The sequence below is a fragment of the Chlorocebus sabaeus genome, chromosome 11 (assembly GCF_047675955.1).
Source record: "Chlorocebus sabaeus isolate Y175 chromosome 11, mChlSab1.0.hap1, whole genome shotgun sequence".
In the NCBI taxonomy this organism is placed as follows: Eukaryota; Metazoa; Chordata; class Mammalia; order Primates; family Cercopithecidae; genus Chlorocebus; species Chlorocebus sabaeus.
The window spans coordinates 97,091,013-97,107,025 of record NC_132914.1 but is presented as its reverse complement, the minus strand read 5'-3'; the positions used below and the strand labels follow the sequence as shown (position 1 = coordinate 97,107,025).

General features: G+C 35.8%; 1 protein-coding gene across 6 annotated transcripts in view; it reads left to right on the top strand.

The window, feature by feature from the left end:
• ANKS1B (ankyrin repeat and sterile alpha motif domain containing 1B) overlaps nucleotides 1-16,013 on the top strand; it is a 1,279,773-nt gene that overhangs the window by 212,387 nt on the left and 1,051,373 nt on the right. For all 6 annotated transcript variants that reach the window (XM_008004353.3, XM_037987370.2, XM_037987376.2 and 3 more), the window contains exons 5-8: nucleotides 4,727-4,802; nucleotides 6,854-6,955; nucleotides 10,836-10,949; nucleotides 14,541-14,707. In XM_008004353.3, the coding sequence (XP_008002544.2) occupies nucleotides 4,727-4,802; nucleotides 6,854-6,955; nucleotides 10,836-10,949; nucleotides 14,541-14,707 (459 nt within the window). The remainder of the gene's footprint in view (nucleotides 1-4,726; nucleotides 4,803-6,853; nucleotides 6,956-10,835; nucleotides 10,950-14,540; nucleotides 14,708-16,013) is intronic.

The window sequence follows — 16,013 nt, the reverse complement described above, 5'->3', positions numbered from 1 at the left end:
TAGCCAAACCCTATCAATTATGTACTTAAAAAAACTATCATCCAGTTCAATACCCTTTCAGTAGATATATGTTATTAAGCCATTGATTTTAAATATTATATTTTCTATTTCTAGAATGCTAGTTGGTTTGTTTTCACCTCTGGTCAATTTTGATAATTATTCTTTTCTAGTTCTTTCATCTTATTTATCACATATGTATTATATTCTATAGCTGACCATTTCAATATGTGAAATTTTTGTGAGTTTTATTCTTTTGTATTTTTATTTACTAATTCTTGTTCATGGTGGGATGTTTCCTTTCACATTCAGTAATTTATAATTTTGAATTTGTATTTCTTAGAGCTTCATCGGCTGTAGTATTTGGAGGCCTGAGTTGAAGGTGTACTTCTACAGAGGGGATATTTATATCTGCTTTTTTCTAAGCATTTATATCTGCCTGTATTACTAGAAACCCGGGACCACTTGATTCTGCATTTTGGATGAAGATCTGGAGTTCATAGAAATTGTACAATTTTGCCTTAAACTTACCATATAAGTGTAGAATTGTGGTTAGATATTCTTAGGGGGATTTACTTTTTTCACTCTATCTACAACTAAGACCTAGTTAGACATCCTTTCCCCTTCTGTGCACTGTGTTGTTGTTGTTGTTTTAATTTTCACTGAGGATGTTGTTCTTTAGAGGTTTTAGAGTTTTGCAGGCGTCCCTCATCTAAGCTTTCAGCTTGCTTGGACTTCAGACTGTCTTCTGCCCCACTGCCACTCACACCTTGAGTGGCTGGTTAAAGTCCAGGCCCTAGTCTAGCATGGGTTGACAGATGCCCTGGAACAAATACCTGTTCCAAAGCTAACCCCTGGGGTTCATACTTTCTGTCCTCCCCTTTCGCTGAGGCTATGTGGAATTCTATTTCTTTCCCCTCACAATCCTGAATTAAAATATTCTTCAGTTTGTTTTCAGAATGAACCGAAGCACGCTATATCAGGAAGGATTTTTCTGAAATGAAGTCCAGAATTTTGTGAAAAGTGTAAGGGAATCAAAGTAGTAATCAGAAGCCTGGTTGAAAAACAGCATGAGAATGAGCAAAATTAGATTATTTCAAGAAGTATTTTTAAGGAAGGGAAAAAATAAAATGTTCAAGCCCCACATTGAAATATTTTCTTAAGAGCCGAATCAGTTTTCAGTTTTTCATTTCCTTCAAAATTGTGCTGTATATTTAAAAATTATTTTTTTGTTTCCATTTTTTCAGTATCTACATATGCCAGTCAGATTATAATTCAAGTGCATTCCAATCATTCCATCTTGAAGATACATTCAGATCACATTGATATTCATTGTTCCTCAAACCTCCTTAATAATATACTTATCTACTTTAGATTGGGTTAATTATATAATAGACTTTTATTAAAGAGCTTTGGTCAGGCGCATTGGCTCATGCCTGTGAGCCCAGCACTTTGTGAGGCTGACGTGGGTGGATCATTTGAGGTCAGGAGTTCAAGACCAGCCTGGTCAACACAGTGAAACCCCATCTCTACTAAACGTACAAAAATTAGCTGGGCATGGTGGTGCATGCCTTTATCTAAGCTACTTTGGAAGCTGAGGCAGGAATATTGCTTGCACTGGGGAGATGGAGGTTGCAGTGAGCCGAGATCATGCCACAGCACTCCAGCCTGGGCGACAGAGCAAGACTCCGTCTCAAAAAAAAAAAAAAAAAAAAAAAGTTTTTACGTTGTATGTTATTTTATAGTGATATTTCTATTTCAGGTTGAGATTAGAATCCCACATTAGAGATCACATTTAGTATAGGGTGACAAAATTGCTACCTTGATACTATTCAATTGAAAACACGCGCGCACACACACACACACACACACGACCTACTGATACTTGTTAGATTCTTGAGAGAAGAAGAAAAAGAATGAAAAAAAAAAAAAAGAGACAACTAACAGTTGTGTAGCTGAAAAAGCATCATCTTTGGAATCTTCCTTGAGCTTCCTCAAGGCAGAATCAATCTCATCCTGCACTACTCACAAAATGTCCTAGTTTTTCATCCTGTGTTCTTCCCTCCTTCCACTTTTTGCCCTCAAAAGAATTCCTAAACATCTATATTTTCAAAGTACTTTGCTAGGCATTGGGGATACAATGGTGAAAAAATAGATGTGGCCTACATTTCCACTGAACTTACAGTTTATTATGGGAACTAGACAATTACATAAAATTGTAATGTGGTATTATGAGTGCTGTGATAAGGAAAATATAGATTAATGTGGAACATCCAGGAAAAACACTAAACTTCAGGGGCCAGGGATGTCTTTATAAATGCAATTATTTTAAGCTAAGATTCGAGATACAGTACATGTTCATGGTTCTGAAAGCATACTGTTTAGACCTACAGAATCACAGGGGAATTTGTTAGAAATGGAAATTCTAGGGCCTAATCTCAGGCTACTGAATCAGAAACTCTGGGGATAGGGCCCAGAAATGTGTTTTTAAACTATCTCAGCAGGTGATTCTTATTCATGCTGAAAATTAACTAGTGGCATATCTATATGGCTAGATTAAGAGTGCTAGGAGTTAGATCCTGCCAGGCAGAGAGACCAGCCTTTGAGACTCCCTGTGGAAGAAAGCAATATGAAATGATTATGAAAGAGTTCAGTATGCCTGGAGCATAGGGTATGAGGTTTGGAAGACAGTTGTGATGGGCAAAGGATGGGATGGAGAGGAAAGCAGGGAGAAAAGATCATCTGGGTTTGTTAAGCCACATTAAATTTTTTTTTTGCTTTTTAATTTTACTTTTAGTTGCATGTAATAATTGTACATATTTAGGGATACAGAGTGATACTTCAGTACATGAAATATAGTATGTAATGACAGGGTAATTAGCATATCTATCACTTCAAACCTTTGTCATTTCTTTGTGTTGGGAACGTTCAAAAATCCTCTCTTCCAGTAATTGAAAATATATAATCAATTATCATTAACTATCATCACCCTACTAAATAATACTAGGACTTCTTCCTCCTATATAGCTGTAATTTTGTAGTCATTCACCCTATCCTTCTCTCCCTGATCCCCTGCCCAGCCTCTCATAACCATAATATTACTCTCTACTTCTATGGGCCCAACATTTTTAGCTCACACATATGTGAGAACATGTGGTATTTATCCTTCAGTTCCTGACTTATTTCACTTAACATAATATTCTCCAGGCCCATCCATGTTGCTGTGAATGACAGGATTTTGTTCTTTTTTATGGCTACATTAAATTGTTTAGATTTCATTTATCATAAATGTTTACAGACAGCCCCCAACTTACAATGATTTAATTTAACAATTTCTCAGCTTTAAAATGGTGTGAAACTGTTGCAATTTTGATATGCTTCAAATTTTGAATCTTGATGTTTTCCCAGGCTAGCGATATGCGGTATATGAGATAGTCAATGCTTTATCATAAAATAGGCTTTGTGTTAAATGGTTTTGCCCAACTCTAAGTTAATGTAAGTGTTGTGAGCATATTTAAAGTAGGCTAGTCTAGGCTATGATGTTTGGTAGGTTAAGTGTGTTTAAATGCATTTTCTTTTCTTTTTTTTTTTTTGAGATGGATTCTCACTCTGTCACCTAGGCTGGAGTGCAGTGGTGCGATCTCAGCTTACTGCATCCTCCACCTTCCTGGTTCAAGCAATTCCCCTGTCTCAGCCTCCTGAGTAGCTGGGATTACAGGTGCCCACCACCATGTCTGGCTAATTTTTTTCTATTTTTAGTAGAGGTGGGGTTTTACCATGTTGGTCAGACTGGTCCTGAACTCCTGGCTTCAGGTGATCCACCCACCTTGGCCTCCCAGAGTGCTGGGATTACAGGCATGAGCCATTGCGCCTGGCCTAAATGCATTTTCAACTTATTGGATACTCAATTTATGGTGGCTTTATCAGGAGGTAACCCTACTGGAAGTCAGGGAGCATCTGTGTTTATACATCTGTCTCTTCAAATAGAATGTGAATATATGAGGGCCAGGATGATATTTCCATACCTCAGAATATCCTTCAGCTACTCTTGGCCTATAATTGGTGTTTAATAAATGCATGCTGATTAAATGAGCTTCTTGCATAGTCACAAACGCCTTGTGAGGTGGGCATTACTTCTCTTATTTTATACTTAAGGAGAGCTAAAGCTAAGAGAAGGTGACATACTAACGTTAACAAAGTCAAATGGCTATTTATTTATTTATTTATTTTTGAGATGGAGTCTCACTCTGTCACCCAGGTTGGAGTGCAGTGGCATGATCTTGGCTCACTACAATCTCTGCCTCCTGAGTTCAAACGATTTTCCTGCCTCAGCCTCCTGAGTAGCTGGGATTACAGGCATGTACCACCACGCGTGGCTAATTTTTGTATTTTTAGTAGAGAAGACGGGGTTTTGCCATGTTGGCCAGGCTGGTCTCAAACTCCTGACCTCAGGTGATCCATCTGCCTCAGCCTCCCAAAGTGTTGGGATTACAGACGTGAGCCGCTGCACCTGGCCCAAATTTCTATTTAGAAGCAGAGGTGTTTTATAATCCCCAAGACAATGGATTTTTCTTTTAGAATCTCTTCTTTATTCCATGTTACCTTTCTGTTAGGGAGGGCTGAGAGTACAGAAAATATGTATGAATATATAAAATGTGAGCATTTTTTTAAAACCTGTAAGCACTCCAAATACAACCGTGCTTTCTTTTTTCTTACTTTGTTTTTCCAGACAGAAAAGGGGAGTGCACTTCATGAAGCAGCTTTGTTTGGAAAGGTGGATGTTGTACGAGTTCTGTTAGAAACAGGTAACTATTGTGATTCTGCATGGAGCTTATCCTGCCAGATACCATTTCTATTTTGGGAATAGACAAAGGAAAACAACACAGTTTTCTTCACAAATCACCCTCTTGTCTTTACTCTGAAATGCAGATATGTATTCATATTATGTAGAACTGAGCTTCAGTATTTAGATAACATTGATATCAATGTGCAACTTCCTTTTTGCAATACATGTTTTAAGTACAAACTTCTTAGTTATTACAATTTTATGCATTTAAGTACTTTAGAGATAAACTGCCAAAAGAAAAAGGAGATTTCTGCCTTCTGTAAGAGAGAGGAATTGATCCTTGAGAAATTGTCACAATTGTTTGGTTTATTGAAGAACATAATAGTTTTTCTATGTTTTATATTGTGAACTACAGTAAACAGAGATTTGAGCTCCCTCTCCTTAAGGTAAATTGTCCTAGTTAGTTCATTAACTGAGTAACTATTGTTAGTAGGCTACAGAAATTTATTTTAAAGGGAACCTTTCAAAGGGAGTGTTTTGAAGGAACGATAAAGTTGGCTTATTTATTTTCACATGTACTTTCTGATTGAAATGAAATAAAACTAAAATTGAGGTCAGATTTGTTTTAAAGATCAAAAGGCAAATTTGATCTTTAAAATTCATGCATGTAAACAACTGATGGAAATTTTTCATGTTATGGAATATAGTGTGTTTATTTTCCTCTAAAAAAATAAAATGAAAAACATTGGCAGACTATTGTATTGTGATTGTATTTGTACACAATTTAACAAAGTTAAAGTTTCATTTATATTTAACTTTGTCATGCAGTGTGGTGTTACAACAAACGATTTGAGGAAACCACCTAAATATTAATATGTGCTGGTCACACATTCCTATGCAAATTTAAACATGTATTTAATAATCTTACAATGGACTAACATTTGGGACCAGATCCTGTAAATTGGCTTTTTTTTTTTTGTGCAATTATGTGTTTGGAAAATTCATAAAATTTTTAGGGCGGTGAAAGCTATTTGCTACGTTAAAATAAGTTTTTTCATACAATATATATTTCCACAACTAAAGTAATAACAGGTGTTTTAGTTACACACTTCAATAAGTTTGCTCATCAAGTGGATGATGAATGTGACTGACAAATACAATCTAGGATAAATAAATATCATGGAGTATTTGACTTTGTATTTGAATAAATTCTATGTGGACAACAGTTCAAAATAATTTCAACTCTATGAATATTCAAGTGTTCTAAGACGGTTCTTATGTTACTTACATGGTACATGATTATAATCTACTAAATATTTTTACCATATTATACAGAGAATATAAATCACATGACCATTATGCTTTAGGAATTCACATTCTAAATCAATAACATTTTTCAGTGTGATAGTGTGCTATTGAGTTAAACAGTTATAACCCAAAGATATCATAGGGTTGGCCGGGCGCCATGGCTCACGCCTGTAATCCCAGCACTTTGGGAGGCCAAGGCGGGCAGATCACGAGGTCAGGAGATCAAGACCATCCTGGCTAACACAGCGAAACCCCATCTCTACTAAAAATACAAAAAAAAAAAAATTAGTTGGGCATGGTGGTGGGCACCTGTAGTCCCAGCTGTTTGGGAGGCTGAGGCAGGAGAATGGCGTGAACCTGGGAGACGAGCTTGAAGTGAGCCGAGATCGTGCCACTGCACTGCAGCCTGGGCGACAGAGCAAGACTCCATCTCAAAAAAAAAAAAAAAAAAAAAAAAAAAAAAAAAAAAAAAAAAAAAAAAAGATACCATAGGGTCCTGAAAAACAATCTTAAGCATTGGGTGGGTGCCCTTTGAGAGTTAACTCCTGATCAAGAATGTTCCTAATCTTTGGTAACAATAGGCCCCTGCCTTCTTTCTTGCTAAAATCTTGTGCGTGTGTGTGTGTATAGAACTTAATTTTTTTTAAATCACTTTTAGTGCTTGGTCTGTATATGTTTGAAATTGCAGCAGTTAGATACTGATAGTATCTTTTAAGAACACTTCAGTGGTGTATATCTAGTGAGTTTTTCTTTTTCTTTCAGGAATTGATGCCAACATAAAGGATAGCTTAGGTAGAACTGTCTTGGACATTCTGAAAGAACATCCATCTCAGAAATCTCTCCAGATTGCAACACTCTTACAAGGTAAACAGTATTGAATGATTGATGAGTTTGCCTTAAAGTTAAGATCAGATTAAAACTGTTATAGTTTTTTTTTGATTTTGAGTTAGTGTTTACTTTTGAACAGACTTACTAGTTTTATTTTTTATGGCAGACTTTTAAACTAAATAATAATATCTTTTAATGTTTTGTTTTTGGTTTTTAACTACTCAGTAAGTATTTTAAAGAAGTTAAAGTGTTTATTTACTCATTTGATATTAGAAGTATTTTTAAAATTCATATATATGTAGTAAATATGTAGTTATGAGCTGGAAGTTAATAAAGCTATAAAGTAGAGATGATTAAGTATTATTTCACATTTGAATAATACTTTGAGTGTTTTCAGAGATTTGCTACTACTTTGGTTTCTATGACCCTATGAAGTAAGATAAGTCAGGCATTATTTTATTTTTGCACATAAGGGAAACTGAGGCTCTGAGAGATTTGATTTGTTCAAATTCATGTATCTTAAGTGGCAGAGCTTATATCTAAATGTTAGATTATCAATAATAACAAAAATTGTATTTAGCCAAAAGAATACAGATTATTTCCTTCCTAATCCAATGGTATAAAATAACTCAGTCTTACTAGCCTTAGTTTCTGGTAAAAGTCATTTAAGTACATTTGTTGTTAGTGGCAGTCATTAGCTCTATTGAAGGTTTAACAACTATCTAGGTATGATTTTTGTTATTTGCAGTTTGCATACTTCACCACTTGAACTAAAACTTTTATTAAAAATTAGATTTAAATGCTTTCCTTTCCTGTTTGATGATTAGGCCTGTCACATAGCATGTTACTTAAAAACCCCAGATGTTTTTTCTCTCCTTTAGCTCCTACCCTGTTCAGCAGTGATTATTTCCTACACTTGTTATGGATTGGCTGCAAGTATGACAGAGGAGGGTGGTGAGATAGGTTTTATTAGGTGTCAGCTGGGAAGCTGAAGAACAGCATTATTCTGCAGGGAGGTAAATGAATTAAAACCAAGTCAGGCAGGGAACATGTAGATACAGTAGTCAACAAAAGCCAAGGAGGAGTATAAAGAATAGAAGCACAATATGCGGCCATTGTCCTCTCTTCTCTATTTCCAAAACATTTCAGGGAAGTTCAGGCCCCTACAGTTTTCTTATCAATAAAGAAGTTAATTGCAAGTCAAATGCATGCAGAGATGAATCAGAGAAGAATCCAATCATAGCCTTTTATATAAATTAAAATTAAATTGAATAAAAGCTAAAAAATAAGAGTGGCACATACTATTTTTATCAGTCTTCTCCCTCTAGACGCTTTGCATTTCATATTGGATTTTGAGTCTCACTGAATTTTGTTTTTGTGTGTGTGCGTGTTTTTTTTTTTTTTTGAGAGGGAGTTTTGCTCTTGTTGCCCAGTCTGGAGTGCAGCGGTGCGATCTTGGCTGACTGCAATGTCCACCTCCTGGGTTCAAGTGATTCTTCTACCTCGGCCTCCCAAGTAGCTGGGATTATAGGCACTTGCCACCATGTCCGGCTACTTTTTGTATTTTTAGTAGAGAGGGGATTTTACCACATTGGCCAGTCTGGTCTTGAACTCTTGACCTCAGGTGATCCAGCCACCTTGTCCTCTTAAAGTGCTGGGATTACAGGCAGGAGCCACGGTGCCCAGCCTCTCACTGAACGTTTTTGTTTTTTTTTTTTTTTTGAGACGGAGTCTTGCTCTGTCACCCAGGCTGGAGTGAAGGGGCACCCTCTGGGCTCACTGCAAGCTCCACCTCCCGGGTTCATGCCATTCTCCTGCCTCAGCCTCCCGAGTAGCTGGGACTACAGGTGGCCACCACCTTGCCCGGCTAGTTTTTTAAAATATTTTTACTAGAGACGGGGTTTCACCATGTTAACCAGGATGATCTCGATCTTCTGATCTCGTGGTCCACCCGCCTCGGCCTCCCAAAGTGCTGGGATTACAGGAGTGAGCCACTGCACCTGGCCACCTCTCACTGAACTTTTAAAAACTGAAGCATGTGTGTAATATGTCTTTTGGGAAAAGCAAAATAAATGTCACTCACTAGAAAAGGGGGTGTGACATAATCATGGACTTTTTAAAAACATACTGCATTGGTTTATCTAAGATGAAGTGTTGTTACATAGGAGTAACTATCTTTGCTCTCCTAAATGGTCAAGATTAATTAGGTATGTTAATTTGTGACAGGGCATACAGGATACAGGACATCTTTGAAGTTCTCTAATTATTGGCAAATTTCAGAATGTGAACACATCATCTCTGTTCTTTGCATTCCTGGATTTCCCTGGTAGAAATTATTTAAATGGTATGAGGACATACTTGTTTGGCATGAGAGTGCAAATTTTCTTTATTAGATTTTAAGAAAAAGATTCTTGAATAAAGAAGTATAAGCAAATGATCTGTATGAAAAGAGATCTGTTAATTTAATCTTTATACAGAGGTTACACACTAGCCACTTGTGGGCTGACTGCTTTGGCACATAGCACACATGCTTTGTTTATATAACATATTTTGAGCCCACATTGTGTTTCCATAAAAATTGGATTAGCTGTTAACATTTAAAAAGCTAGAATTTGGCTGGGCGCGGTGCCTCACGCCTGTAATCCCAGCACTTTGGGAAGCTGAGGTGGGCGGATCACGAGGTCAGGAGTTCGAGATCAGCCTGGCCAACATGGTGAAACCCTGTCTCTACTAAAAATACAAAAAAAATTAGCCGGGTGTGGTGGCACGTGTCTGTAGTCTCAGCTACTTCAGGGGGCTAAGGCAGGAGAATGGCTTAAACCAGGGAGGTGGAGCTTGCAGTGAGCCGAGGTCACACCACTGAACTCCAGCCTGGGCGACAGAGTGACTCTATCTCAAAAAAAAAAAAAAAAAAAAAAAAAAAAAAAATCTGGAATTTTAGCTCAAACTCTGGAGTTTTGGTTTCTCTAAAAGAGGTTTTATTTCAGGGATGAACTTTAGATTGGTCATTTTTTCTCTGGTTAAACATGGTCTGTGAGGCTGAATATTGGTTAACATTTATTTCTACATCATATGCTGTTTTCTTTGTGATTAAGAGAAAAGCGAGATGTTTTCTTGTCTTATATTTATCTGGCTTTGCCACCTATTAGCTGAATGAACATGGACAAGTTAATAATATTCCCCCTTTACTTGTAATCTTTAAAACTTAGATCGTGCTTGTGTCATAGTTTTGTAAGGATTAGATGAGTTAATGTATACAAAATACTTAGAACAATGCTGAGTCCATAGTAAGCAATATTTAAGTTTAAGCTGCTATTCCTAATATTATATTTATATCAAAACTGGAAAAATGAAAAATAGGCTGAGTATAGGACATTACTTAAAGAATAATGGCAATGAACATTATTTCTTTGTGGAAATAAAGTTAATATGCAAATTGTACTTATCTTACAAGATTACAGCATCATTTTAAAATGAACTTATTCCATTTCATTCAATTATGTTACCTGGCTGGTTGTGGTGTCCATCTGAATTTGACATTCCTGTTTGAGGGTTTAAATCTATTCAAAGCATTTTTCAGACAGTTTAAAATCTTCAGATGGAAGTAAGGAGAACAAGAAGTTTATTGTATCTTCAATAGGTGAATTTATTTTTAAGGAAAGAATGTTTTAAGTTTAGTTTTTAGAAGAAAGGGGTTCAAGAGTTTCTCCCAAATAATCTGGTGTCTTTTTTTTTTAATTAAAACTTTAAGGTCATCATGATGCTCTTTTGACATGTTTGGTTTTTTGAAGTTCTTTTGAAAACTTAGGATATGAGAAAATAAATGCAAAACTGATCACCAGAAGTAAAACATAAAATGTACTGGTTTTAAAATAAATGAATTCAAGTATGTAATCTCAAAAATGTATACACACAGAGTATTTAGAAGGTGTGGGAAGATCTACAGTCCTTGAAGAGCCTGTGCAGGAAGATGCAACACAAGAAACACACATTTCATCTCCTGTTGAGTCTCCCACCCAAAAGACCAAAAGTGAGTACCTAATTATAAAGCCCTGGAAACCATACTAGACTTGTATGTACAGTTGTGAAAATTTCAAGTCTAATAGGTTATATCCTATACTCTATATTTCATCCATTTATAAGAGCTCCTGTTACTGGTTAGGGCTTCTCAGCCCTGAGATGCAGCAGTGAGCAAAGCAGAAAACCAAGCCTGCTGTAATGAAGTTTATCTGGAGTATATATTTCTTAGATGTGTTTTTTTCTTAAATGTGTTTTTCCACAGCTTTATTGAGGTACACTTGGCAAATGAAAATTGTATATATTTACAGTGTACAGTTTGATATATACTTTGTGGAATAACTGCCAAAATCAACTAATCAACATAGCCATCATCTCATATAGTTTTTTTTTGTTTGTTTTTTTGTGGAGAGAACACTTAAGATAACTCTCTTAGTAAGTTTCAGGTATACAATAGAATATTATTAACTATAGTCACCATGCTGTATTTTAAATCTCCAGAATTTATTAATCCCTCGTAACTGAACCTTAATACCCTTTGATCAACACTTTCTCATCTCCTTCACTCCCCAGCCCCTGGCAATCACCATTCTACTCTCTGTTTTATGACTTTGACTTTTTTAGATTCCACATGTGAGATCATGCAGTATTTGTCTGTCTGTACCTGGTTCATCTCACTTAGCATAATGCCCTCTAGGTTCATCCATGTTGTTACAAATGGCAGGATCTCCTTCTTTTTTAAGGCTGAATAATAGTCCATTGTTTATGTAGTATGTATATAAATGTACACACCCACTGCATTTTCTTTATCTATTCATCTGACAGTGGATTTGTTTTCATGTCTTGGCTGTTCTGAAGAATGCCATAATGAACAGAAGTATTGGGGGAACCCGACCCCAATATTTCAATGTAGGTGCTTTCTGTTTTCCCTAAGTGTCGGCCAGTCTGAGAAAGATAAAGAGAAGGAGTACAAAGAGAGGAATTTTACAGCTGGGCCGCCAGGGGTGACATCACATATCGGTAGGTCCATGATGTCCGCCTGAACCACAAAACCAGCAAGTTTTTATTAGGGATTTCAAAAGAGGAGGGAGTGGACGAACAGGGAGTAGGTCACAAAGATCACATGCTTCAAAGGGCAGAAGGCAGAGCAAAGATCACATGCTTCAGAGGAAACAGGGCATGGGAAAAAGCAAAGATCACAAGGCAAAGGGCAAAATTAGAATTACTGATGAGGGTCTATGTTCAGCTGTGTACATATTGTCTTGATAAACATCTTAAACAACAGAAAACAGGGTTTGAGAGCAGAGAACTGGTCTGACCTCAAATTTATCAGGGTGGGATTTTTTCCCCACCCTAATAAGCCTGAGGGTACTGCAGGAGACCAGGGCGTATTTCAGTCCTTATCTCAACTGCATAAGACAGACACTCCCAGAGTTGCTGTTTATAGACCTCCCCCCAGGAATGCAATTCTTTTCCTAGGGTCTTAATATTTAAAATTCCTTGCTAGGAAAAGAATTTAGCGATATCTCTCCTACTTACACATCCATTTATAGGCTCACTGCAAGAAGAAAAATATGGCTCTATTCTGCCCGACCCCACAGGCAGTCTGACCTTATGGTTGTCTTCCCTTGTTCCCTAAAATCGCTGTTATTCTGTTGTTTTTCAAGGTGCACTGATTTCGTATTGTTCAAACACACATGTTTTGCAATCAATTTGTACAGTTAACACAATAGTGGTCCTGAGGTGACATACATTCTCAGCTTATGAAGATAATAGGATTAAGAGATTAAAATAAAGACAGGTATAGGAAATTAAAAGAGTATTATTTGGGAACTGATAAATATCTATGAAATCTTCACAATTTATGTTCCTCTGCCATGGCTCCAGCTGGTCCCTCCGTTCAGGGTCCCTGACTTCCCACAACACAAAAGGGTGCAGATATCTTTTCATGATACTAGTTTCATTTACTTTGAATAAGCACCCCAAAGTGGGATTACTGAATCATATGATAATTCTATTTTTAATTTTTTGAGGAATCTCCATGCTGTTTTCCATAGTGGCTGTACCATTTTACATTCCCACTGACAGCATACAGGCTTCCCTTTCTCCACATCCTCAGCAACACCTCCTATCTTTTGTCTTTTTGAGAATAGCCACTCTAGTGGATGTGAGGTGATAACCCATTGTGGCTTTGATTTACATTTCCCTGATAATTAGTGATGTTGAGCACCTTTTCATATACCTTGGGTCATTTATGTGCCTTTTTTTGAAGAAATGTCTATTTGGGTCCTTAGCCCATTTTAAAATTAGGTTATTTGTGTTTTTGCTATTGAGTTATGTGAATTCCTTTTGTATTTTGTGTATTAACCGCTTACCAGATCTATGGTTTGCAAATATTTTCTCCCATTCCTTAAGTTATCTTTTTAGTCTGTTGATTATTTCATTTGCAGTGCAGAAGCTTTTTAGTTTGATCCAATCCTGTGTGTTCATTTTTGCTTTTGTTCATATCCAAGAAATCATTGTCCAAACCAATATCAAGTTTTTTCCCTATGTTTTCTTCTAGGAGTTTCATATTTTCAGGTCTTAATGTTCCAGTCTTTATCCCATTTGTGTTGATTTTTACAGAGGGGATGAGATAAGGGTCATATTTTATTCTTTTGCATGTGGACATCCACTTTTCCAACACTATTTATTGAAGAGACTATCTTTTCCACATTTTGTGTTCTTGGAACCCTTGTAAAGAGCTACAGTAATCAAAACAGTATGGTACAGGCATGAAAACAGACATATACACCAATAAAAGAGAATACAGCCCAGAAATAAATCCATGCATCTATAGTCAGCTGATCTTAAATATGTTTTTAAGTCAGAATAAAAATATTAAAATATTTTTAAATTAAAATTAATATAAAAATTAATTAAAATTAATATAAAAATATTAAAATCTGGATTGTAACTGCTGGAAATTTTTTTCAGAATAAGTTACAGGTATAAGATACCTTTCTGAGACTGTTTAGAGATGTGCATATTTTCATGTAATCTACAAAATCTTCATGTTTGACAGATGATGTATATTATTTATATTATTTATCTATTTCTTTTGTGTTTTTACTTTATATCATATACCATAATTCTTAATTAATTCATAATTACTGATTACCTATATTATTATTTGTTTAAATAACTTGTACTATTTCTGTTTATTGAACCTAGGAAGAAAGTTTTCAGCAGCATTTCAAATTTGCTAATGAATTCTGTTAGTGAAGTAAAATACCAATGAAAGATTATGGAAATTAAATCCTATAATAAGTGAAGCTTTGGGAATTGTAATTCTAGATGCTTTTATGTACTATGTATACATAACCTTACAATAATTATTTGTATTTTGAAAAAGAATAAAAATAGGCAAAATTATAATCTCTTTTGTCCATTAATGTTGTTGTACTAATTATGGTTGAGTACCTTATTTTCAGCAGAACAGTGTCTGACTGCTTAATCTTGTTGCATTTTGAGTTCTATCACCATAGCAGTCATATTTTTATTGCTTAACAGTAAGTTTTAACAATAACCTTTCTTGAAACTTCTGAAAAACTTATTCTCATAGGTGAAACCGTCACTGGAGAATTATCAAAACTCTTGGATGAAATAAAACTCTGTCAAGAAAAGGATTATTCGTTTGAAGACTTGTGCCACACAATATCAGACCACTACTTAGATAATTTGAGCAAGATTTCAGAGGAAGAACTTGGGAAAAATGGAAGCCAGAGTGTAGTAAGTAAGGCGGGGGGAAATGAAGACAATGTGTCTGCCTTTTCCAGTTCAGTATGTACACCTAAGAGGCATGGGACGTGGCGCATTATCAGATTCCACCACTGTAAGATGTCAGTTTCCTTATTGCACTTTTCCTGACGTTCTTTGGGGTTTTACTCTCAGTGTGTGTGTAGGGGAAGGAGTGCTTTGACAGATCACTTGATGATCTCTCTACTGTTAGACTCTTTCTTAAACACATGGATTTTTAGTAGTGTTGTTGTTGTTGTTGTATTCCTTAGTTTTACTGGGCATAATGATGTTGGTTCCCAAAAAAAGATGAAAACCTTCCTTTTGACTGTCTTCCCTATTTTCTCTATGAACTCAGTCTAACAGAGCAGAGCCACACGTATGGTTTCCTCACTTCCTCCTTAAGTCATAGTAGGAGAGAAATATGGAAAGTTCAGTCTGCATATTTTTATAATATGCAAATCCCAAGAGGTTTCTCTTCAATAAGCTCAGAATCTTAAGCATGAGTTAGTTCCTGTGACAACCCCTTATGATAGTGTTCTTTGAAAATATTGTCATATAAAATATTAAAGATTATATGAGGCAGAAAAGCAGATGATATAGTTGAGTAAGAGTGAGTATTTCTATTTATTAGGAATAAGAGTTTACAAAGAGGAAAGAGGGGAGATAAGATTAGAAGGATAGATTGAGGTCAGGCCATGGGTGATTCTGGCTCATTTGAATTTTTATATGACCACAATAGCAAGAAAAACTATAGAGAATAAATCAGTTTAATATTAAGATTTGTAAGCCTACTTTTTGTCCTGTACAGGAAGGATTTATAGTATATGCTGGTATTAAAGGAAATACATTATTCTGATAAGAAATCTTTTGTCACTTTTAGAACTTAATTTGTTACAGATATATCATACTTTATTCAAAAACCGGTAATAGAGTGAACTGTGTTAAGTATGTCATATTATTTGTGAAAACTAAAAAAAACTTGCTAAGTATAGTGACTGTCCATTACGAGAACATTTACTTAATTTAGTTACTTAAAGTAAGCTGTGACACTGTTTCCTGGGATAGCACTTGCTAATCTAGTTCCATGGCTAGTCCTACCTCCTAGGCCTGCTTTTTTTGTTTCATTTTGTTTTTGTGCTTCACTTTCTCTTGCAAAAACATCCTATTATTGGCCCCAATAAAAATTCTTCATGAATAACTATGACCAGTTGTATATGTACTGAGGTTTTAAATACCTGTAGGTTTTACCAAATGAAATTTTTATATTAATGAAATATTTATAGTAGTAACTTTAATG